The sequence below is a fragment of the Onychomys torridus genome, chromosome 3 (genome assembly GCF_903995425.1).
Source record: "Onychomys torridus chromosome 3, mOncTor1.1, whole genome shotgun sequence".
NCBI classification, from domain to species: domain Eukaryota; kingdom Metazoa; phylum Chordata; class Mammalia; order Rodentia; family Cricetidae; genus Onychomys; species Onychomys torridus.
The window spans coordinates 11336632-11363099 of NC_050445.1; the positions used below are offsets into that span (position 1 = coordinate 11336632).

Consider the following 26468-nt stretch of genomic DNA (forward strand, 5'->3'; position numbering starts at 1 on the left):
AGTGAGATAGACTTAGAGCAAGGGAGACCAGCAACCACAGCCTGGGCTGTTCAGACACCCCCAGACTGGAAAACATCCTTTGGGGGGAAAATGAAGACATGAAACCTCTTGCTGTGGTACCTATCATTCTGCTAAGGACAGTGAAAACACAGTCTGTCAGACTTGACATTTTAATTGGGAGAAAAGCCTACATAGATTTCAGCTGTAAGCAGTGTGTTTATACAAGTGCATAAAGAGGAGTAATCTGTCAAGTTGGAAAACTCTTAATGCGGCCTCAGTTCAGTAATTGAACAATCCAACATGAGCTCACACATTTACCTTGTTCCATGCCTCAATAATTTTTAGTAGAAATACTTTACCTAGAGGCATATGGTTATTAAAAAGGAGGCTCAGCTTGCTCGAAGTCTGGAATTACTCGCTCATGGCAACAAGCCTGCACTAGAGGAAAGACTGTTGGGCCTCTGTTTCCACAACTTCACTGCTTTTTGCCATCTGATTTCCAGAATCTAATCGATGTGTTGTTGGGAAAGTTTTTCAATTATTTACCATTTTTTTTAAAAAAGGAGAAAATAGAATTTCACATGGATGAATGATCTCTCGTATTAGCAATGTTTTGGAATTTTACTATTTAGTGGTAAGTTCAGGAAGTAGTGTGAATATCAAAAGAAATGGGCCATGAATTTATTTTATCACAAAAATCAATAATAACTTAGTTACAGGAGCCATGGAGGTGTGAGATGAGGGAAGCTCTGCTCCCTTCCATGACGTGTATGACTGTGGGCAAATGAGAAATGTATCTAAATTTAGTGTACTCCTGATTACAAGCAGGAAGAACATGACTGTACCTACCACACTGCATTGCTTCAAGTCCCATGAAACTGGACTATGAAAACATTTTGAACATTACTTGAAAACACCGAGTAAAATAGAAGTTGTATTCAAGAATACTATAGATTAAATATGAAAAAAATGAATTAATAATACATACAAAGGGAATGAGATAACCCATGCAACTCTTCTGGCTATAGTGCTGTGGATATCCCAGATAAGTTGATGTTTTCTTTGGACCTACTGATGGGGACAATTCTTCATATGCTTATTAAGTGTTTGCTGGTTGGTTTGTTGTTCAGGGCCTAACTCAGGCTCTCACACTTGCTAAGTACACTGTGTTCCTAAGCCACACTCCCAGCTCTGTTTGTTTCTGCAAGTTGTGATGGCTACATACAGATCTTACTTATTTCACTGTCTGTAGTTAAGCAAGGAACCCAGGTCACACCAGTGGGTTGGTAGAATGGTCTATCGAGCTAATTCATGGAATCTACATAAAACAACAACGTGAAAATTATTCAGGATTCAAGCATGCAGGGATCTTGAGTAGTCTTATTTCCTACCACGTGTACATTGCTAATTGGGCTAATTGACATCACTTGAAAACTCTTCTAATCTCAGGGGAGCTAGGTCCCCTGAAAGGCTTCCTTAAGTAAAGAGGAAATACTTGATATTTTAAAATCTAGTAGATCTATGCAGGGTGTGGAAATAACTAACCTAATTATTGGATTAAATGAAGTATTCCATTCCCTAGTGATTCAATACACTTGGGAGTTTCCAGCCTTTGGAAAAGAGTGAAAACTCATTTTAAATTGAATTACTTTGCAATTTCCATTCATAGCCATTGGATTGTTTAATTGAGTTCCTTCTTTTAAAAAAGGTACACTAATACCATCTGGTGACCAAGTCCATTTTTTTTAACATATCAGGTTAGAAACAGAAGGTAAATGATGGCAATATAGATGCTGCCTTTTGGTCTTGAGCACGATCTTGCAGACCAATGTAACATGTAGAGAGAATTTCAATTGTCTTTCTCTTAAAAGTTTTTATTTTCTCTGAACTGCACTTGAAGCTTCCCCCTAGTGACCAACACTTGGTGAAAGATGATGTCCACACATGTATAGACATGTTTGCATAGACTTCTATTCGGGTGGCTGACTAGCTTTGTAGACAGCTGCTCTTGGGGAATGTTGCCTCTAATGAAACTGTAATTCAGATAATGAACTTTGGACCTGAGGGAACTACTAATAATTTTTTTTAAGAATTATTTATTTTAATTTTAGGTGTAAGAGTGTTTTTCTGCATGTGTGTATGGGTACCACATGTGTGCCTGCTGCCCAAGGAAGCCAATACAGGGTATCAGATCCCCTAGGACTGGAATTCAGATGCTTGGGAGCCTCCATGATGGGGTGGGAATTAAACCAGGGTCCTCTGCAAAAGCAGTGAGTAATCTTCACCACTGAGCCACCTCTCCAGCATCTAATAACTGCTCAACATGCAACTCTTTTCAGCTAAATTCCCAAACAAACATCAAAATGGGGGCTCTAAACAAGTGTTATTTGTTGACCAAGTTCCACTCTATACCTCTTAGGTTGTGCTAACCCCCTCTAAAGAGACTCAGAGTAAAGTCATAACCTCATACTACAGTGCTTCTCAACCTTCTTAACACTGAGACCCTTTAAGACAGTTCCTCACACTGTGGTTGTGGTGTCTCTCACCCATAATATTATTTCATTGCTGCTTCATAACTGTAATTATGCTACTGTTATGAATTATAATGTAAGTATTTGACATACAGGATGGTCTTAGGTGACCCTGTGAAAGGGTCATTTGACCCCCAAAAAGATGGCCACCCACTAGTTGGGAACTACTGTCCTATAATGTTTCTGGGCACCTAGACCCCGAAGCCTGATGGAACTGTGGAAGCCCAAGGACCTTCACACCTAGTCTCATCCCAGTGGTTGAGTTGACTCTGCAGAGGTCCATAGGGCACATATCAAGAAATAGTCTTAGTGATTTATTCGAAATTACCGGCTCCATTGTTGTAAGCTTCTTATGCTAACCTACTTGGTTTCTCCTCACACATACTCTATTAGTGCAGTCCTGTACATCCACATAACCTCTGCACCATGCTTTTATTCTTTTGTTTTCATACATGCACTTCCTGTGTGTATCAATATTGAGTAATTGATGACTAATTTTTTAGGATGCCTGTAACTGTGATACATAGCTACAAAAAGAGAGTGCTTGGGCAAAAACAGTGGAAAACTTAATCTTCTGTGGAATTTTAATAGCTATGTGATAGAAGAGCATGCTGGCATTCTTGTCCCATCTCAGCCCCCAATTCTCTTTGAGTCACTAGAACTTCATGGAAGAGTAGCTCCTTCCAGTGCTCAGCTGTGACTATGACACAGCTCTACACAGCGCTTTGGTGCTGGGATGGGATTCTGGCCTGGGCTGGAGTACTCTGTTGGAGCTCTAATGGTACCATGATGCTCCTCCAGGGCTCTAGACAGTGCCATGTGCTCTGCTGGGGGCTTTGGACAGGTTCATCGGTGTCTCTGACTGGGCTGTGGTGCTAGGCTGAGGCTCTAACTAGGCTGTGATGCTCTGGTAAAAATCTAGCCAGAGCCTTGTGCTGTCTTGGGGCTATGGACAGGCCAGGGTTCTCCATGTTGAAGGAAGGCCATGGCCTGTACAGAATCCCTCAAACTGTAGCCTTATCCAGTTTTGGGCAGGAGGAGTCACATGTTTTATTACCTTTAGAAAATTCCCTGATTCTGGAAGTGGGACATCCAGGGTTAGAGGGTTGAATATAGAAGACTCGGGGCCTTTTCTGTTCATCCTTTACTTCATTTCACGGCTTGACATTTATCTTGCTCCAGAAAGCTGAAGTCTGAGGAGATTGAGAATTCAGCCACAAGGTCACTTGTTTGCTATTTTTAATAAACACAAATAATTCCCCTACTCTCCTTTTCCCTTAGCTCCACATTCCTTGGCTCATTAAATCAATTTCAGGTCCTTAATTTTTTTTTTTTTTTTTTGGCAAGTTGAAGTAAATTTTCAAACTATGTGTTCCCCTGGGAAATGCTTACTCAAATCCTGCAGATCAGGCCCAAATCAGTTTCTGTCAAACAGCCTAACACCTCACGTTATTATGAAATGAGAGATTGGTAATAGAGGGCTGAACTCTGGACTTCCCTAAGAAAGACTGAGTTCAGTGCCAAGCCCCGTGGTCCAGCTGCATTTGTTTGTGCTCTGACTTTGTTTTTTTCCACTCATAGTGGAACTACAAAAAAGTCAAAATATATTTTTGCCAGGAATACATGAATGGAGCTTGCTCTGTTATTGTGGAATGAACATGGACCTCGAGCAAAGCCAGGCAGGCTTCAGGGCAAAGACGTGGGTTAAAATACCAGTGTACCCAGATCCTCAACACTTAGACAGTCCAGGGGCTGAGATTGGAATACACTGGGCATTTGGCTACAGATTTTCCTCCTTAGAAGCAAAGGCTATTAGAGACACACCAGCATGTTTCCACTGAACATCAGTTAGATAACGGGTCAGGAAATGAAGTGGAATTTGATGTATTAACTAGGAAGCAGCAAAGGAAACCAGGCATGTATTTTATTTGTTATTATTTCCCTAATATCCTCAATTATGTGGCTCTCCCATCAGAGGATCTGATCTGTTTGCCTGTGATGTTGGTGTGCCCATTGGTTTTGGATGCTGGGTAACAGACCCAGGTCATCAGAAATAATGTGTTGTTTTTGTTTTTTGTTTTTTTTTTCTCTTTGTCCCCAGGCCTGTCCCAGGCTCTCTATCATCTCTGCTCCATCTCCACAACAGACAGAGGCAGCCCATGCCGGCCTCCATGCCTGGGACCCTGCCCAACCCCACCATGCCAGGATCTTCTGCCGTCTTGATGCCCGTAAGCATTTTTGAGGGGGGTGCTTCTAATGACTCCCCATTAGTACTGAGGCTCTAGAGAGAAAAGTAGAAGCTGAGATCTGAGCTGTCTGAGAAGAAGGCAGCGGCCTCTGAGTGCATTTGAGGTTGCATATTGTAGTCAGGTGCCCATCCATAGGCCTTTCCTGTCCTTTGGGGTTTTTCTGTGAGGCAGGGTCTATCCCACTGTTGGTGACAAGTGAGCCTGCCACAGCCAATGAATGGAATTTGTTTGAGAAGATAGTACTTCATAGCCATAGTCAGCCCTCTGTCTGTGATTCCACACCCACAGTTTAGCCAACCTTGGATTGAAAATATTGTTTGAAAAATGTATATTGTCGGAACATGTACCAACCTTTCTCCTTGTTATTATTCCTCAAATGAAGTTTAACAGCTTTTTTATAGAGCATTGCTCTTGTATTAGGTAGGATAAGATGATATAGAATAAATGGTAGGGATATGCAGATTATATGCAAATATTATGCCATCTTGTACCAAGGACTTGAATAGTCACAGATCTGAGCATCAAAGCAGAGGCTGGTGTTCTAACGCTAATTCCCTGAGGATACCAAGGGATGACCACAGTTCTGAGTCCCTATCTTGAATCATATACAGGGTCATCAAATGGATAGTGACGGTTCCAGATAGAACCCAGGGCGTTAATTAAATGATCCCATGTAATAGCTGGCAATCTGTATTCATGCACATCATGTTCTATAAAAGGGAGTATTTTCTGAGTGTTTACATTTACTGTATGCTGGCCATTTTGCAAACACTTTGTCAGCTCATGAAATGGTCCTGCAAGGAGGTCTATAGTGGTCTTCATCTTTTGAAAGACGGAAGTTTTACTGGTGACTTGTTCATCTGAGAAGCAGAGCAGCTGAATTCTGAATTCAGGAATCCTGGCTCCAAAGTCTGCTCTTTCAACTACTAAATGATGGGTACAATCTCTTTTCCTTCACAGAAAATCACTGAGGTACATACTTGCATACTGGTGTTACAGATAAGAAAGTGAGGGCTCACAGGGTTCTGTCTCCTGGCTAAGGGGATATAGCTGGTAGGTTATAGAGTCAAGATCTAAGTCTTTTGACTTGTTGACTTTTCTTTGGAAATGGTGTCTCACTGTGCAGCTCAGGCTGACCTTGAACTCTCATCTCGGACTCTTGGTGCTGTGTTGCAAAGCATGCACTTTATGCCTGACCTTAAAAGTTCCCACTCTTAATTAGCATGCTATATGTACTGCTTCCCTTCTGACAATATGGGGAGATGTAGTGGAGCAGAGGAAGTCTTGCTGTCTTCTAGGACTGTCTCCCTTCCATTTTTCTCATTGTTCCTGGCATATGAGTTAATGAACAGGACCACAGGAACTCTCTCGAAAGCCCTAGAAGCAGTATGACAACCCAGTCAGCAACCCTCCCACAACACAATGAGCATGAAGATTTTAGCATCTTACGGTGTTTACAACCTGAATGTGGCATCACTTTGTGCTCATGGTAATCCCAAGGGGATTCAGTCTTTGGAATTTCTGAAAAGTTCACTTATGGAGGAGAAGCTAGAGGGCCAGCAGTTGAAGGCTCAATGTCTAATGTAACACCATGGATGAGTGGAGGTTGTGAGTGGAACTCACATCTCACTCTCTACCAAGTAGCCCAGATTAGCCTCTATTGAGCAGTTGGCTCAGTTATCAGTGGGGTAGGCTGAGGAATAGAAAAGACCATTTCTGGACTCAGTTCAGACAAATAGACTTGCCCACTACAAATGCTCAGTGGTCCAGGCTGGAAGCCCTTTATAATCTCTAGCTAGAGGATAGATGGGGGATCTGGTTGTTCTCTCTAGTCTGGTTGACAGAGGAGAACAGCACTATTAACACATAAATCCCTGGTTTCCTTCAGTTCAACTAATTTCATGGCTATTTCAACCACAGGCTATCCTCACTCAGCTTCTGTGTCCCACTCACCCAAAGTAATTTTCTTTGCAGAATTCTACACAATCACTAGAAAAATGCTACTACAGAGATCTTTTGTGTCTATATAGTTAAGTTGTCATTTCCAGGGATGAGGTGGTAGCTTAAACCCTGAAAATCTGGTACCACGTTCCACTTTATCCTATCACACAGCTTGACTCACTGTTGATGCTTTAGGATAGAAAGAAGCAAAAGTTTCAGATGGATGGTCAAGAACCAATATAGACAAAAAGTCAGAAACATGGCCCCTGCGGAAGTTCTCCAAGCATAGTCCATGGCAGGATAGAGCTGTGTGTGGTGGCGGCAGGTGTTGCCCAGAGCAGTGATTCACAGTGGGTGTGGGAGGAGGATTTTGCCCCTCAGGAGATAGCAGGCAATATTTGGAGACATGGTTGGCTATTACAACAGAAATGGGGTAGGAAGTGTGGTGTGTAATGGCTAGGAGCTAAGGTTGCTGTTAAATGTCTCAAAATATGCAGAATCCTCCCACAACACAGAAGTATTTGACTCAAAATAGCAACCATGCTGGGCTTCAGAGATGCTGAAGTTATTCATAAAAACTGAGGTAAAATCTCAAAGAAAGGTCCATAGGACCCCCAGACCCTTGAAATGCAGGTTCTTCTTATTTAGTCCTGTTACCAGCTCCTATGCTGTGACTGTCTTCTGGACTGTCATTCAAAGGCTGCTCCTTCCCTTAGAGTCTCCAACCTGGGCATCAAAATATAGACTGTCTTTAGGTGAAGGTGAGATTCTTAATTGCTTCATGATGCATACTTCCAGGTCACACTCTTCACAAAACCTAGATGCAAAGCACATGATATATCTATTCATTCATTCATTCATTCATTCATTCATTCATTCATGCTATACACCTTGTTGAACACTTTCTGTGTGCCAGAAAATGCTAGATGCTAAGGATACAGGGAGTACAAGGCAGATGCTGCCTTCAGGGACTTCCCAAGTAGTGATTTCCTATCGTCTTGAAAGTCAAATGCCTCCATAATTTGGGGAAAAGCGTACCCATTGATCATTATAGAAGTTTCCTAACCTGTGACCACCCCAGCCCTTGCTTTCTAGTATGGGAAGAGAAGGGGATATTTCACACAAGTGTTTTTGTGCAATTGGAGATGGGACCCAGGGCCTCTACATGTTTAGTGAGTTCTCTACCATGGAACTGCAGCCGAACCCTTGCCTGGGTCCATTAGTCACAGTGGTGAAATGCTGCTGGGCATTCAGCAAAGCCATGTTCCAGTCTGCTCTTTAAAGCCAGGCCTAGGGTAGGCAGGACACAGGCACAGCAAAGCCCAGGATGCTTGTTTGGAGGTGGTACTTGCTCACTCTCTACCTGACAGTCATCAGCAAGATGAAAAACCCAGGTTTTCCTTTTGACAGATGCAGAAAGCAGCCTGTTCAGAACTGGTATTTTACAATCATAGACAACTACTTTAAAAAAAAAAAAATGAGCAGGATTGCTGACTCCTTGCCAAGAAGCCCCAAGCAGGCTGTTCTCACCCTTGTGTAGCTGGAATATTTCATCCTTCTCAATTGGAAGATGAAGCTCACCTGGGCTTTAATTTCCCTCTCTAAAAGAGTCCTCCCCGGAATAAAGGGCCTAATGCTGCTGCATTCCTCTTATTGCTTGGCCTCTGGGGTGAAAGTTCTAAGTAAGGTGCATTTCTTGAATTCTTCACAATTTAATTACAGCCTGTGAGAATGTTCTTAATGATACTCAACTTAAGGGCACTTAAAACGGGTTAAATGGTAAATTTTATGTTAAGTATATTTAATCACAACTCAAATGATTTAAAAATAGAGTACCTATGCTCCCTGGAGAGTTAGTGCACACACGGAGCGGACGTTTCATTTCACTGAATTGTCAAGGCCTCAGGAAGTGGCCTTCATTAGCATCTGTTGACACCTTTCCCACACCCCTACTGGATAACAGGTCAGCTGCTCTAGGCCAAGGAAAGGCTAGTACCCACCTTAGAAGAAAGCTTTTAGCTGGCACCACTGTATTGCTCAAGACAGTTCACTAACCAGATGCCTCTGCCAGGGTCAATGCCAAAGAAATCACAGCCACTGAACCTCAGCCACCTAAGTGACCTTTCGGTGACCGTTTCACTCAAGATTGCTCTCAAGCTTACTCTGTAGACAAGTTCTCATGCTACACTTTGAACCTTCATTGATAAGAAATTCTCTACTTTTCAAAATCACATAGGTGAGGTTAGAGTATGGGGAACCCCCAAATTTATAACCACATTTCTACTCTTTGGGAGAAATACATTGACGTATCAATTTATCCCCAACAGACAGTCTGGTTATTTTCTGCATGATATAAGTGTATTTGATTTCATTCTTCTCTGAAAAGTACTAATTTTCTTCTTAACAGAAAGTATTACTGATCACCTGCATCCTTTCTGTACTGACACAGAAATTATGCTATGCAAGTTGATCAATCTGTAAATTCAAAATCTGAAACCTTTTGGGAACAAGGAACACTATGATTTAGTATATTAACTGTAGGTTGTATATATGAGAGGTACATGAAATATTAATGTGGTTCATGTTTAGACATGTATTGCATCTCCCTGAATATCTCATTATGCACATGTAAATGTTCCAAAATCCTAAAACATTTAAAATTGAGAAAGACATCTATTCCAGAGTAGTCAAGTAAAGTGCCTTCAACCTATAATTACCTGTAGGATGCCCTGAAGATGCCAGGGCACTGTTCAGGTATCTGTTCAGTGCTGTTAACTCTAGGCACTGGTAAGCTAGTGCAATGGCACATAAGCAAAGCTGTTCATCTATGATGCTTAATTCCCATCCCCCAGCTTCTTTCTTCCTTATGGAAAGGCTAAGCTTGCTGTGGGGTCTCACACTGCAGCTGTGTGGAATCTTGGTCAGGTTAAGAGTAGGAGATACCCTAGGGGCAGCTAGTGGGGGTGGGGCAGGGGTAGGGGTGAGAGGTTAAAAGGTTCCTTTTACTTTGTTTTGTTTTTGAGATGGAGTATTCCTGTGTAGCTCAGGCTGGCCTAGAATTCCAGGAGCTTATAGTGCCCTCCAAGTCACGATCTTCCCACCCCACCAAGTGCAGAGATAACAGACTCTCCCCCCCCCCCGCCCCCCACCATGGGCTGTGTTATTGTGTTAATGTGCTATAACAGCAGAGAGACAGAGTTGCTATAAAATTAATTTTATTTTTCCTCTTGTCAAATGATTCATGTTTACTATGTAAAATTTCAAGTAAAATAATGCCAAAGGCATCCTAAGGTAACCATCTGGCATATTATATAATCTTTTAACATTTTAATGCATATGTTATTCTTTATAGCAACAAAAATAAATATGATTAGAGATGGTTGAAGTGTGTAGCAAAGTAGAAACATTGGGTAGTTTTCTTTGGCAATGTCTGCCAGACCAGGAAGTTCCTTTTGGCATGGGGAATCTTCAATGGAGCACACAGAACTGGATGATTCTTTGTTGTGCTCAGGTTCAAGACTCAAGAGTCCACTACTTCCTGCACCAAGCCCATGGTTTCTGGGCTCTTCAATGAAATGCTTCATGCCCTCCCCCAACCCCGACCCAAGCAAAGTGCAGCTCCATCTGTAGCCTCCGCTGCCCTCTTCAGCCTTCTAATTGTGTTTCTTTCCTTCCTCATAGATGGAGAGACAAATGTCAGTGAACTCCAGCATCATGGGCATGCAAGGCCCAAACCTCAGCAACCCCTGTGCTTCTCCCCAAGTCCAGCCCATGCACTCAGAAGCCAAAATGGTAAATAAGAGCTCCAGTCATCCTTTTGTTACAACACACGTGATTGTAAGATCGAGTTCTGGTCTGATTCCAAACCTCAGTTAAGAGAGCGCTCCGTTCTTTGTTCTGGTGAATAGGTATTTCTCTGGAAAGGTGATTTAGAGATTGACTTTTTCTTCCAGGTATTTGTTAAAGATTTCCTGTATCAGATAATCATGTCCCAAACATGGGATTGGCATGTGGTATTAAGGAAAGGGTGTTGAGAAGTTGGGGAGGTATATAGAAGTTAGGGTAGAAAACGTCCAACTATGTGTTTATTTGCTCATTGTGTGAAATAACAAAATATTACAGAACTCTGTAACCTAGTTACATCTTTGATGTCACTCTTCCTACCCAATGTCATTAAACCAGATTTTAATTCCTATGTGTCCACAGTCACAGGAACACTGTGTTGTTGTTGTTGTTGTTGTTCATAGCTCTTAGATTGACACTGGTTTGAAAGGATGGGAGTCTTGTTTTCTGGCCATCTGTACTGACAGGCATGACCACACTTGACAACCTTCAATGACCTTTAACCTATGATGTTTGGGGGCAGTGTGGCCAGTCTTCCAATGCTCCAAGATGGATCTACGTGTCTATATTCTACTAGGTCTTAATAAAGGAGGTTCTTGTCTCTCTTAGCAAGATTGAGTAGATTTTCTGGTACTATTTAGCAGAGTTACAGGAAGTAGCCTTTCGTTTTTAGTATAGTTAAATTTCAACGCCACAGTTCACATCAGATGGCTCAAATGCATCACAGAATTTCTTTTCTCTTTCTTCTTTTTTGTATCAGATAAGGGTAGTACTTTCTAAAAGTGGATGTGTATCTGGTATGCTGGTTGGCAGCACTGATTGTGTGTGGCTAACAGTGTCAGAACGCTCTGGACGAGTCTGAAAGTTACCCATCAAGCTGCCTGGGGAAGGAATCTGTCCTAATCCCTCCCACAGTCTGCTTGGAGAACCTAACCCATTTGACCTGTAATTTCTTGACCCTGAGAACCAACTGAACCCCAGTGCTGGCTACCCTGGAAATGAAAGCTGTGGCCGAGAGAGTTCTCTTTGCTCTGCCACAGGCTCTGTGATGTGCCAGATGGCATGGTGTCCACAGCAAAGCTCGCTAAGTCTTTTTGGAATCGGCAAATATTTTTCAACTCAGGCCCCACAGAGCCAAACCAAATACTTGCTGGCAAAATAAAGTTCAAACTGGCATCTGTTTTGGAGACCAAAGCGATGCCATTTACCACCCCCTCCTTTTTAAAGGAAAATAAAAGTGAACTATAAAGGTGCTTAAGAAGGAACAAAATTAAACTATTTGTATGTGTCTGAGTAAATGTGTTGGGGCTGTGTCTGGCGTCTTCTGTCCCCAACTAAAGGATCCCACAGTCTTCTTACGTGCTATGAGATCAGTGTCCCTCTTTCAGACAAACTAGAGATGAGATGTAAAATATGATTTCTAACCATGTATCCCTGACAATTGTTTTTCACTGGGTTTTAATGTCACTGTTCGACTGAAAAAAAAAAAAAATGTTCCCACCTCTCTTCTTGCTGCCAAAGAAGGAAAATGCTTCCAAAGGTGGTGCAGGTTTATAATTATTTACATGCATGAACTGAATCACATGATATGGCAAATCAGTTGTGAGTAATGTCATCTGGGAACAAAAGGGAACTGGTCTGTTCTTAAAAGAATGGTGTTACCCCACAAATGCTCGCTGAGTTAACTGCACAGAGTGAGCACGCCACTCTGCTGATTCATGTTCTAAGTGAATAAACATTTCCAGGCTGGGGATGTCTGGACTCATGAACTTGATCTCAGAATCGGTGCCTGGGAAGCATGGCTTTTCTCTTTGCTCCAGCTGTTACCTCTGTGGCTCCTGCTCTGACCAATACGTTATTCCAAAGGGGAAAACAGCAGCATTGGCCGCTAATGTTTGGAAGAATAGCATTCACTATTCAATAGCAGCTTGGAGAAGTGTCAGGTGGACGTGATCACCTTGGTCAGCATTTCTGTTCTTAGTCCACTTGCTTTGCTGACTGCTTACCCGGTTATTGCCATCTATTAACCATACAGTATTTTCTAGCAGCTTTTGGGGCTGCACAGATGAAAAGATTTTATGAAATACCGAGCAGTAAGGGGAAAAAAAATCTTCCGTGATGTTAATGTCAGCCAGAGCCTCCCCAGGTTTCTCTGGGCTACAGGCTTTGTTGTTCTTTGCCTAATTTTCTTCCTGTGTGAGGCTGGAATGGATTCCAGATTTCAATGGAGACTCTTGTTTCACTGTTTTCAAGGACTTTTCCTAAGGTCACACATGGGCCTTTGTGATGAATGTCCTAGGCAGGGTGTGTTCTCAGAGCACACTAGCAACCAGCTACCAAGGAGGTGTTGCCCTCACCTCCCCACTGCAGCCTGACTCTCCTGGGGATGCTGTGTCAGAGGGTTCAATTCAGATCTCCCAGTGGCTCCTGACAAAAGCCACCACCCTGAATTTGGAAGCAGACAAAATCTCAAGGCCATGTTTACTTCAATGCACAACTTTGCTAGAGGCTCCCTGACCAGGAATTGCCCATTAGAATTCATCAGTTTCCCTTGCTGGACGTTAACTATCTCCATTCTCTGCTGAGCAAGAAAACTGGGGTTCTTCCTGGACTCAGAAGTGCACTAAGCTGGGACATCTTAACTAAGGAGTATGTGTGCTAATATTTGATTTGTTGTACCTATCTTTATCATAGTACTGAGTGGCTATCAGTTGTATAGGTTCTTAAGCTGGTGGTGAGCTGGCGTCACAGCTGTATAAGTACATTCATACATATTGACTTCCATTTGGGGCTCAGGAACAGACTAAAGTCACTGAAACCCTTCCATCTTCCATCTTCCATCTTCCATCTTTCTCCCTTTCTTTTCTTTCTCTTCTCTTCTCTTCTTTTCTCTCTCTCTCTCTCTCTCTCTCTCTCTCTCTCTCTCTCTCTCTTTATTTTTTTTGAGACAGGCTTTCTCTGTATAGTCCTGGCTATCCTGGAGCTCACTCTGTAGACAAGGCTGGTCTTAAACTCAGATATCTGCCTTCCTCTGCCTCCTGAGTGCTGAGATTAAAGGAGTGTGCCACCACTACCCAGCATTTTTTTTAACGTGTATGGGTATTTTTGCCTGCATGTATGTCTGCATCTACCATGGGATCAGAAGAGGGTACTGAATCCCCTGGAACTGGAGTTAGATAAACAGTTGTGAGCCACCCTGTAGGTTGCTGAGAATCGAACCTGGGTCTTCTGTAAGAGGAGCAAATGCTCTTGAGCCCGTATCTCCAGCTACCCCTTCCATCTTTCTAACCACATCTAAATTATAAGATCTTCACTCAGATTCTTGAGTTCTGGTGTCTTCATTAGAAGTGGGGTCCACAGAAAAGAAAGTCACTAATACTTGGTGGATCCTCTCCTTAACATTCAGAGGAGAAAGAGAGAGAAGTGTGGTGGGGAGATTGGTATGAGTATGGGGAGAGAGGAAGGGGCAAAGGGTGGAAAAGGAAGACAGAAGTGAAGGGAAGTGCAAAGCACCGTGGAACATGCATTATTCCAGTCTGCTGTGTGGAGGTGAGTAGGGGACGGGAATGTGATGTACTCAGAGTTAGGAAAAGTCATCTTTTTCCTTCTTTGCTCTCCCCACCCCCTTTCTGGTTTTTTGTTTGTTTGTTTGTTTTTGTTTTTTGGTTTCTCAAGACAGTGTTTCTCTGTGTAACAGTCCTGGCTGTCCTAGAACTGGCTCTGTAGACCAGGCTGCCTCGGACTCACAGAGATCCACCTGCCTCTGCCTCCTATGTGCTGAGATTAAAGGCGTGTGCCACTGAATGGCGTGTGCTCTTTGAATGGTCCTATAGTCTACATCTCCAGGTCTTCTTTTATTTTTGTTTTGAGAAAGGTCTTATTTTATCTAATCTGACCTTGAACTCATTAGGTAACCCTGGCTGGCTTCAAAGTTTTGATGTTTTTTCTCCTTAACTTCCCAAGTATGTGATATTAGATTTCTTTTAGTGGGAATTAGATAAATTCTATCTATCTTTGCATGGAATTTTGCTATAAAGGAATCTGTAGTAAGTCTGGAAGCTGAATGAGTTATTGAGAGCCTGAGGAATTTGTCTTAGTCCCTCTTGATTAGGTGACTACCACAGTGTATAAGCTAGTTAAAATGAGTGATGGCACTGGACCAGCTATTCTCGAAGGTTCTGGCTGCTCTGCTGGTTTTACCTTCAGTTTGAGCAGTGTTAGTTAAGGCCAGAGAATATTGCTTCTGGAGAAAAAGGTATGTATGGCTGCATCTGACTCTGTCCCCAGAAAGCACATGACAGAAATATTGCCCCTACTTGTTAGCCAAATGAAGAGAGCTTTAAAAACTGGCTGAATGACATTATTTGACAAAACTAGTCTCCAGCTTCAATGGTATTTTTGTTTTGATTTGTTTGACGCAGAGTCTCATGTAGCCCAGCTGGCCTCAGATTCCCTAGGTAGCCTATGTAGCCAGGAAGATGACCTTGAAGTTTGGGCCTTCCTGTCTCCATCCAACTGAATACTAGGATTACAAATGTCCACCACACTATCTGATTTATGCCATGCTGGGAATTAAACCCTGGGCTTCGTGAATGCTATGTAAATACCACAGCTCAACCCAAAGCTTTTGATTACAACACCAAGCTTTAGGATAAAAAATATGACAGCGCTAACAGAGGTCAATACCTTGGATTAAGTCATTCTTTTAATGTACATTTATATGCAGATGGTGGGGGCAAAGTTGGTTTGGACCTCCAGATGAACACGACAGAGTTAGAATGTCCCCATCCACTCATCAAGAGCTTGGTGGACTCTCTCACTGGTCCAGCTCTGCTGCAGCCTCTTTACCCAACACATCTTGTCTCCACTTTTTTTTTTTTACGACTTACACACACATCTCTCTCTCTTGATTGATTGACTGGAAGCTCTTCAAAGAGATTCCCTGAACTACGAAGGCTTCGGGAACTGTATAAGACCCATTAATGAAAACTGAATTTAACTAGGCTATATCAAGTGCAGTTCCAACCATGTAAGGAACCAATACTACTAAGGAGATGGGTGAGATGGAGCTGATAGAGAAGAGGGATGAGGCTTAGAAGGGGAGAATAAAACTAGATTGATTTGGAGCTAAGAGCTGAGCTGGTAAAGAATTGCCGACTACATTTTATTTCTTTGGAAGATAGCTCTCAACAATGTCCATCATATTTTTCCTTGAGAGAAAAGCAACCCATGTGTTCCTTAGAAAACAGAAGTTGGAATGTCATTCCTCTCCTAGGGATCGAAGGCAATCAATAGCTAATGATGTTTCTTCCACTTCAATGGACTGACTGGTCATGCTTGATTTGAGTCATTAAGATGATGAAATCATTAAGATAGTCAATATTTCATCTATAGGGGTGTTGGCAGTTAATTGAATAAATACGTAAATATGTGGGTGTGTGAATGAACATGGGAATAAAAGACTGGAGAGATAAGACCTTTAAGGGATGGGGGCAGTAAGATAGGCTCTTTACCTGAGCAAGGAGATCACAGCCTTGAAGAGACTTAGGGAGGTCCAATCATCACTAGAGCACAAAGTTGGGCTCCACTCTTGGGCCTTCATTTTTCAAGCTGGATTTTGCTTGTGTTGCCTGGCACCACTGATAAATCACCAGCGGTGCTGCTGTTGGCTAATGGCTTTCTCTTCACCGACTGCAGACAGAATCAGGGTGGTATAGTGAGCAAGCCTTGGTTAAACATTCACTTTGTTTTGAATGTCAACCTGGGTGTGTTTGTGTTTGCCTTTACCCGCCCTAATTATCAAGTGGGATGACTGGTCGCCCCATGGTGCCCGTTGGCCACCCACTATCCAGCAGATAAATCACAGGCAAACCCAGCTCCCTGTGGAGCTGGCAGGAGAGTTGATACCCATGAAAAGACAACCTCCTGGTAGCATCTCTCTGGCCCTCCCCAGAATTGCAGTTCTTCAGTCTGCCTGTTGGCTTTAATCAGCCCCAGCTCCATTTCCTCAAAGTGCAGGAGTAAAAGGCACTGGATGTCTCCCTGTCTGCCACTCAGAAGCTTCGGCAGGCCAGGAAGGGCCACTGACTCTAAGGAAGCTCTCATTAACATTTGAGTCATGCTAGTGCCATGTGTCCCTGCAGCTAGTAATCAAAACATGATGATGGACCAGACTAAGTGACCATATATTTTCTCAGAACCCTCCTGCTTTGCTTCTCTGAAAACCACTGCCCAAGGAGCAGACTAATAGGAATTATGTAAGATTCCATGAGAATGTTTTTTTGCTAAGCTATCCAACATGTCTCGTTTTATAGGCAATTTGCCTCTGTAGAGCACTGTGATAGAAAATAATAGTTGTCTGCATTAATTAAGCACTTATTTTGTATGTGGTGGGAACAATGGGAAGCATGTTGTAATGTTTTCTCACTTAACCCTTTGACAATCTGGTGAGAGCGAATCTGAGAAGTTTTGGAAGCTCTAGCAGCTGGTAGAATGTGGTGCTGGCATAGGAACCCTGGGTTTGAGCCCGTGGTGCTGGCCTTGGCTGTGTAGAGCCATTTACAAACTGCAATGCATGCATTTGATACCATTGGAGCCTCCCAGCAACCCTGAAAAGTCCTCAGTTTATGGACAAAGAGCTGAAGGGACCTTTCCAGTGGCACACCACAGTACCTGCTTAGATATTGTCACAGGCCAGGGGGCAGATCTTCTTTGATTTTACCTCTTTCCTACCATTCCTTGCTTTTCCGTGGTAACTTATCTGGAAAAAAAAAAAAAAAAAGCATGCCTTCATGATAACAAAGCAGGATAGTATAAACCCAGATGTAGCCCAGGCCCAGAAATTGCTTAGCTTATACCAGTTCAATTCTCCAGGACTCTCTAAATTGGGAGAAGAGGCTTCTCCATCCAGCTGAGACAAGGCTGGACCTTCTTATCTTCTGTTGTTAAAGAACCAAGCAGCACCTACCTTTAAGCCGAGAGCTCCTTTCTATTGGCTGGGAGCAGGACCTCTCATCTGCCACTTGAATGTACCCATTATACAATGGAGAGTGTTGTGCAAGGGTGTATCATGTCACTTGTCAAATAAAACATAAATGCTTAGATTCTGAGGCCATTGCTAACTCCACAGTGACAGAGTGAGTTCCTATAGCATTTTGTTCCCTGTGGGTCAGACCCTGAAGTCTTCTCTTTTGAGAAGAAGAATTAGAGCTTATCAACCAATTCCAAAGCAGAACAGGGCTTGGGAATATTTTACAAAAAGCCTTCCCCTCAAGAAACAAAGGTCCAAGGCTCAAATCAATAACTTGTCTAAGGTCACAAACTGTCACAGGAGGAAAACTCGATCAGGATTCCTCATTCCAAGTTGAATGGAGCGCCCTCTCTGTGTGCTGATCTGGAGCTGTCAAGGCAAGCCAGCTGCTGCTATGGGTAGGGCACTCCCCATGGTGTCCTTTCTTGGAGTTCTTACTACAGAAGGTGATGCTGTGAAGCATGGCAAGAGGAGAGGGTGTGCTTCCCTCTCCTGCTACTGGGAAACAAAATCAGGCATGTCATGGCCCAAAGGTGTGGACCTAGTTCTCTGGCTGTTGGTGAGACTTAATGCTTAAAGAGCTGTGATTGTCAGGTTGTTCAAAGTCACTAGCCAGCCTAGGAATCTATAGCAGATATTTTATCTCTTGACATCTAGTACAAATTGTCTGTTTTGCCTGCAATAACCCATCTTCCCACATCTCATCAATGTCTTCTTGGGGCGTCTGTGGATCTGGCCTGGGCTTTTGGAGTTCTGAATTGTGTTGGGTAAAGACTGTGGCTACTGAAGCGTGCAGGGACGTTGAAAAAGAGCTAAACTTAGCTAGGCATGCTGGCACACAGTTGTTATTCCAGCACTAAGGAGGCCAAGACAGGAGTCTCCCCATGAGTTTGAGGGCAAACTAGACGATGTAGTAAGGTCCTGTCTCAGGAGAAAAGAAATCTCAGGCCTGGAGAGATAGTTCAGTGGTTAAGAACACTGACTGCTCTTCCAGAGGACCCAGATCTGATTCCCAGCACCCTCTGGTGACTCACAACTGTCTGTAACTCTGATTCTAGAGAATCTGATGCCCTCCTCTGGTTTCCATGGGCACCAGCCATGCATGCATGTGATACATAGACACATATTTAAGCAAAACATTCATACTCAAAATAAAATAAGAAAAAAGAAAAAAAAAAACAAAACACAAACATCCTCTCAGATCCATCTCTTTCCTGGCTCTCGCTGCACCTAGACATCCTCTGAGGACTGCTTGTCTTCTGGGTTTTATTTCTTTCTCTTTCTGCCAGTATCCACCCTGGTTTGGTCACCATGACAATAGGTGAAATACAATCCCCATTGCTCATGGCCTCTTGTCATCCAGCCCAGCACGTGCATTGCTGGGTCTTGTTTTTGTATTAGTTTAATGTTCCTGAGCCTGAAGTCAGATGCATCTGGACAAGAACGCACAGTCTAGTTAGGAACATTCCCCAGTCCAAGCTCTCTCGGGCGTGTCTTCCCTGTGTATTTGTGTACGTGTGCACACACGTGTTTCCTTGTCTGCTTTGGAACACTGTGCAAACAAGCTCTGCTTGTGTCACGAAACTCAAGGAGAAAAAAAAAGGGGGGAGAAAATCTGCTTACAGGCGAATTCTGCCCTGCAGAGATGAAGTTTAATCTTTTTTTCCCCCTAAGAGTGGATATAATTTACAATTTCTAAGAGTTTGACCAGCACAACTAATAACAAAGTTTGCTTTGTACTTTAGGATTTTTTTTTTTTTTTAATGTGCTAAAGACAGAAGAGTTGTCAGAAAACTCAGACTTAGGGGTGATTGAAGCTATGGTGTTGATTTTAAACATACTTTTCTTAATGAAGCAAATGGGATTCAGTCTTCAAGTCTAAAACAATGGAGGACATTTTCCCCATTGGTATCATTATAAAATTCTCTTTGTATCCCATTCATTTGGAAAGCTAGTTGAAAGTACTATGTAACTTATATTCCTCTTAGCATGAACTCAAGGCATCACAGGGTTCTTGAAATTAAGTCCTCTCTATTCAGGCATATGTCAATTGAGTTCCTTTCCAAACTCTCTATAATCACAAGAATGGAAGGTGTGTTTAAATGGTTGCACAACTGGGACCTTGTGTACTCAGACAGGCAAGTTAAGGGGCGTGCTTATAGCATGCTCCAGGACCTGAGCAGTGAGGGACACACGGGGAGAATTTCAGAGCCTGCAAAGGGTTTTGCTTGCACCGTTTTGTGGAACGACCTTCTATTGGCATTGCAGAGAAGCAGGCTGCATTGTGTTCCCTTAGCATGCAAGGATGCATTGTGTTCTTTTAGCATGCAAGGCTTAGGGCTGGCTCTTGGTCATCCCAGCTCCTTCTCCACCCACTTTCCTAACGCCCCTCCCAACATCTGGCTGCCTGGCCTCCCTATTTGTGTCCTTTGTGCTTACAGTCCCCTGGGTATCTGAAAACTCTTGTCTTATCAGACTCAGCTCAAGTGTACCAACTCTAGGAAGTCTCTTGAGCTGTCCTGGAGGATGGACTCAGCTTGGCTCTCTTTCTATTTTTCTCACCAAGATTTCCTCCTCAGTGCTGCCCTGTACCCTCTGGGAGAGCAAAGGCCAGTTTGATTTTGTTCCATCTCCCTAATATGATAACTTTCTGCATACACTGGGTTTCTAGTAAACATGGTTTAATAAAATGGAGAGGGAAAGTCTAATTAATTAACTTCAAGGTATTAGTGTGACCAAAAATATCATCCAAGATGGTAGCTGTCCATCTGCTTCTTTATTTTCTAAGTTTTAGGCAGAAGACAGGTTTTTAACTTGAATAATCGGTCCATGACTGGTAAACTTTCAGGACCCAGGTAAGCCTCTTTCAGGGAGACACTTGGTATGTCTTTCCCACAATTCACCAAGGATCTACCTAAGTACCTGAGTTCTGCCAACCACAGCCAAGAGCAACACTTTCCAGAGATGCCCATAATGAGACACCATCTGAAAGTAAGGTAGCCTGATGTCAAGGGCATTGACACTTTACTAGTGAAATCTCCTTAAGATAGAATTCAAGAGGAAAAAAACCCCACATGAATTCATAGATTGGAGCATAGTTTGAGTTATACTTAATATATGGTAGCAAACTTCTAGAGATATGTTAAAATTAAATTCTTCCTTTGTCTGTTTCCTCTTGTGTCAAATTAGCATCACGTTGCATAGCTAATAGTCTGTGTTTAAGGTTTTTATATGATGAGTGTTTTCTCCTATCATTAAGTGTCTTTCAAAAACACTTTAATACTTGTATAATTTATACTGTGGATATCACATAAAAATGAACTATTCTGTTATTTTCATCTCATGATATTTGGATTTTTCACCAGAAATAGTTCTTTGATCAAAAAAGTAAAACAAACAGCTACCCTGAAACTATTTAATTACCCCTTTGATTATTTCCTTAGGAGAGAGTCCCAGGATTGCAATTAATAGATCAAAAGGAATATAAAGTTTAAATATTGTATGTGCTCGTCAAAGTTCTTAAAATTTATACCAAGTTTGATTCCTTCCTGTAGTACATGGGAACATACCACATGCCTGTCTTACAGCCTTTAAGGAATATTAAGCATTATTATTTTTGAAGCAAAGTCATTCGTTTTCGTTTGCATTTTTTATATTCTGACTGATGTTGGACATCATTTTCTGTACTTGTCTGTGTAACTTTCTTCTTAGCTAAACCTGTATACTTTGCATGCTCCTTCATCCCTCCCTCCCTCCTTCCCTTCCTCCCTTCCTCCTTCCCTTCCTCCCTTCCTCCTCTCTCTCTCTCCCCCTCCTTCTCTCTGTGCTGGGGATTGAACTCAGGACCTTGCTCTGTTAGGCAAGCATTCTACCACTGAGACACACCCTACTGTCCTATTTTCTAGCCTCAAGACACCGTTTCTTTCCTCTCTTCTATCTCTTTTTCTCTTTTCTCCCTCCTCTTGTGCCCCCTTTCTGTTGCCTCTCTTCTTTGTTACAGGGTCTCGTTGTACTGCCTAGGCTGGTCTTGAACTCTCGAACTCAAGTGATTTTCTTCCTTCAGCCTCCCTAGTGGAAAAGTCGATGTTTCTTACCAAATCTTACTGGATTTGGTACTGGCATTCTGAGGAGTGATAACAGAGCAATCTACCCCCATCATTGCATTTTTTCAGATTCTGATTAACACGCATCCTTGCCTTACTTCACTGTGTTTCTGTTCTGTAAGACCAAGTGCACACTTTAAAATATGCTTTTGGTAGGTTTTTTTTTTTTTTTTCCTCTCTCTCTCTCTTGGACTTTTTGTTTGTTTTACCTCACTCTTTTTCTTGGAAGCAGTGTTTTGTGGTTTGGTTTTTTTTCTAATCTCCTTAAGCTTTCTGATTTTTATAGTCACTCAGACTATTTAGTGCAAAGCTCTTGGCTTCCTCAGAGTGGCTCTACCACACCTTCTGTGTTTCTGTCAACAAGCCTTTCTTCCTCTAAACATTTGCCTCGGTAGGCAGCTTCAGTGTTTGTATCATTCACAATGACCTGGGTAGGATTAAAGAGCTCTTGCCTCTATGCCACGTAGTTACACAAGCCAATCTCTGGCCATGTCCATTTCCCTTGTTACCATGTGACTGGGTGCATTTATACTGGCTAAACGTCACCATCATTCCTAGAGGGTTAAATGCTGCTGAATCTACTCTCAAACAAAAACATTAAACAGGAAGTATGAGTAACTTAAGCCTCATGGGTGAGGTCAATTATTCTAAAGTTAAGTGAGTCCTCTGCTAACCTGGCTCTAGCCTCCTTGCCTGTCTGGCTCCTTGAAGGGGAAGATCTGAACACCTGGCATATATCTGGCTCCAAATATCTATTCGTCTAATGAATGCATGTGAGTTATTAGTATATAAGCATATCAAATATGCACTGATGTTAGTGATGGCTCCTCTTAATGTTAATGATGCCTTCCGTGTGGTAAGGATGCAGTGACACACTACATGGAAAATACTTGAACCACATATTTCCACGCACTGTGCTATTTAATCCTATTGAATCCTCTGGCATAGCCATCTCATTTGCACAGGCATATGGATCGATATACAGAGAACAGTGCCCAAAGAAAGCCAGGCAGCCAGCAAAGGGCACTCCAATGATCTGGGCTTCTGATATGGGCCTCAGATGTGACCCTTTAGCGGTGAATGTCTGCTCTAATGACTTAAACACAGCATGGGGATTGGATTGCGGCAGCACAGGAGAGTAGCAGTGACAATGACCAGCAGATGCGTGCTACAGTATCAGCCACGTGGTGCTGCAGCCTCTCTCCTCTGTAACAGAGGCCAGGAAGCATGTCAGTACTGAGTGTTTTCCTGTCTACTGTGGCTCTTCAAACCTGTGTGTGCGTGTGTGTGCATCATTTCCCTGCACCCAGCAAGTGAGGACAGGGACCACATTACAACCATGGCTATGACAGACGAGGCCATAGAAGGTGAACTTTTTTTTTTTTTTTTTTTTTTTTAGGATTTGGAATTCCTCCTTCCTGGAGCTGTTTTCAATTTTCAGAGTGTTTTCAAGTTTCAAACATGCAATTGTTGTATGCTTAACCAGAATTTAGGGATAGCTGATCTGAGTTCCTAATGGTAGGAATGTAAAAAATATCATTGCCATGAAATATTTTAATGTTAAAATAAATTTAGGGCCGAACCCAGGGTCCTATGCTTGTACCCAGCCTCTAAAGATGTGAAATCTTGAATGTTGAATCAGAAAACACCAAGTCTCCATGTCTGTAACAGTAAATCAAGCTTGTATTTTAAGGTCTCTGGAATATTTTCACACTGGCCATTAGGCTAGCCTTGGATAGGAACCATTGGTTATGCTGCAGTCAGGAGCAAGGTGTGAGCTTTTACTCTGAGAAGCAGAAAGCAGCCCTGGCCCACTAGCTGCTTCACCCCCACCCCCTTTTAAATTCTGCATCTAGAACATGGGGATAACCAACAACAGGACTTCCCTTTATGGGGTCATTTTGGGGGTTAAATGACATAATACACTTAGCACATGGTAATTTGTTTCTATGTCTTTCTTCTTTCTTTTCCCCCATCCCTGCTTCAAAGAATACTTTTCGGTTGCTGTTTTAATTTGTGTTTAAAACATGCTTGTATGAAATCTATTGTCTCAGAGAGCAGAAAGCTGGGGCTGTAAGAGATAACGTGACCTACTTCTCATAGGTCAGCAAAGTTGTGATGAAACTGGCCGTAGAATTCAGTTCCCAGTTCCTCTCAGTCATCTACCGCAGTCCTTATGGAGACATGGGTACAGGAACCCATCGGATCCATATAGCTGTTGTTTTGAATTTGCTGATGAGTTCAAACATGGAAAATAAGGACGACTCAGTTCTTTTCAAATAGTTGAAGACTTTCTTTAGAAAACACCTTAAGGCAGGGTGTTTTCAAACTTCAAACATGCAATTGTATGCTTAACCAGAATTTAGAGATAACTTATCTGAGTTTCTGATGGTAGTAATATAAAAATATCTTTGCCATTAAATATTTTATTGTTAAAATAAATACAAAGGATGAAATTACACAAAAGGCTAAAAGTTCACCAAACAATAGATGTTAGATTCCATTACTTAAGATAGACATTTACTGTGGCTGCACAAATTGCTTTACAGTCTACAAATATTGGAATATGTCTATCTTAGAGACTGGGACTCAACAGTATACTCAACAACGCAAGAGTAACCCCCATTCCAACGAGGGTGTTTTCTTTCTAAAATACTTAGGATCGTTTTTTGGTTTAAATGAGAACTCCTCTTAGACCCTGAAAATAGGTCCCGATGAATTGCTAGCAACAGAGATGTTGGTCTTCAGTGCCTTGAGCTCAGGTAGCTGTGTCTCTAGGATGCTGTTAGGAAGGCACTTCGCTAGCAAGCCCTTTGGAACTACTATGATAACAGGATGTAAAAGTTGGTTGGCTTCAAGTGATGAATGAGTCCAGCTGTTCTATAGACCAGTGTGAGGTATTTAAGAATACAGGATCATAGCAAAAGCATGCTCACCTCACTCCACCATTGTAGCCAACTCTGTCTCCTGGGAATCTTCGTGAAGAACAAGTCTGGGCAGAGCCATGGCTTAATGACCCAAATTGTCTAAAAGCAAGTCGCTCTAAATTCCAGTTCGGCATAAAACAGAGTATGAATTTGTAGGGAAGATAAGCTAAAGGGCAGTGTCAGCTCCTCAGGCAAAGACAGTTTGCCACATTGCTACCAGTAATGCTGTAATTCATTTTGTTGCGACAGATCTGTTTCATAGTCTCTTGTGAGGAAATGTCGCTAGCGTTCTACGGAGCAGTTTGTTCACACATTCATCCATCCTTTACCCAAGAGGTCTTTATTGAGCACTTTCAAAGTGCCGATTTACACTTAGTCCTTGGAAACACAACCATAAACACATTGTATAAAACACTCATCTAGCATGTGGGAGACCCTAAATTCAATCCCAAATATCAGGGAAAATAAAAAGTTTATGCAAGCACACTGAAGGGTGTGTGTGTGTGTGTGTGTGTGTGTGTGTGTGTGTGTGTGTGTGTGTTCAGGAAGCATTTGTTGTTTTTGTATGACAGGCTGAGATTTTACACCAATGCATAAGATACAACCCCAACCTCTAAATCACTTGCATTCACTACTCTCAGAAGGTACGGCTTATTTACTTGAGTTTGTTATATCAAGTGAAAAGACGTGGGTATGAAGAGGGAGAATTGGGACTTCAGGCCAGTTTACACTCTTGGTGAAATTATTGTTTGTGATGGGGTCTTGAAAACCTATTTCAAATCAGAAGTGGGGAGGTGGAACTAAATTCCTTACTTTGCTTTAATAAAAACCCTTGACGTTTTACTCAGTTGGTGCAGCTTTGGAGTCCTGCAAGCACCCGGGAAGCTGAGCCTCTCCTACTGGCATATTCATGAATATCTTTCTACTAAAACCTCTTTGTGCAGCAGGGAGCTTATTTGGCTCGGTCAACTTCCAAGGGACAGCCTCCCTTCTAAATGGTGTTAGTGTGGATTAGTTCAGGGAACCAGAGCCAGATCTTGTTTGCATTGGGTGGCTGAAGAAAGGATTTGGGAAGAGGGGAGTGTTTTGGATTATGCAAATCACCGGCTGATATGTAAGTTAGAGGCTCTAGAGACTGTAAGGGCAGGTTTTATCTTCCTACCTATCAACCAGTCGGGGACCTAGCTCACATTTCTGGAATTACAAGGTAGACAACTTAGACAGTGGCAGTGAAAATGTTATTAAATGAATGTGTGACATTGATTTTCTGGTTACAGAATTCAGATCTCTTAAAAGTCACCCCTGGCATGTTACATACTGGCTCCTAACTAGCAGGTTCTGTCCATGACCACTTCCTTTCCTCTGGTATTTCAGTTCTGCTAGGCATGTCTGGCACTTAGATCTTGGGTACCCTGCAGCCCTGCTCTAAGTCATCCCAGGAAAGAGGAACTCAAGAGAATGAGCGCGACCTCCTTGGTAAACAGCACATGCAGTGTACAGGGAGTCCAGAGTACAGCAGGTCTTTAGAAATTAGGGAATCATGAATGAAGGATGAGGCCCAACAGTTTTCTGGACTTCTGTTGTCAGTCTCCTTTACAAGGAATTGCTGAGGCTTCCTTCTTAATCCTGTCCAGTAGAGAGAGAATTCTTCAATGTATGGAGCCTTTTGAAAAACAAAAGGGCGATGAGGAAGATGGCCTGAGTGCTTGGGGACAAAAAGAAGTGTTAATTCTCCATTGTTACTTGACATATATTTCCTAACTTTCTAAATGTTAGTTGATTGTAAATTTACCATGTCAAAAAAGGCAGTGGTTCATGTGGCCCTCTGTCTCCTCCTGTGCTCA

At 42.4% G+C, this 26468-nt stretch overlaps 1 protein-coding gene across 2 annotated transcripts in view; it reads left to right on the top strand.

Annotated features, from left to right (window-relative positions):
- Creb5 (cAMP responsive element binding protein 5) overlaps positions 1-26468 on the top strand; it is a 406844-nt gene that overhangs the window by 307899 nt on the left and 72477 nt on the right. For both annotated transcript variants that reach the window (XM_036182853.1, XM_036182854.1), the window contains 2 exons: positions 4633-4759; positions 10403-10513. In XM_036182853.1, coding sequence (XP_036038746.1) covers positions 4633-4759; positions 10403-10513 — 238 coding nt within the window. The remainder of the gene's footprint in view (positions 1-4632; positions 4760-10402; positions 10514-26468) is intronic.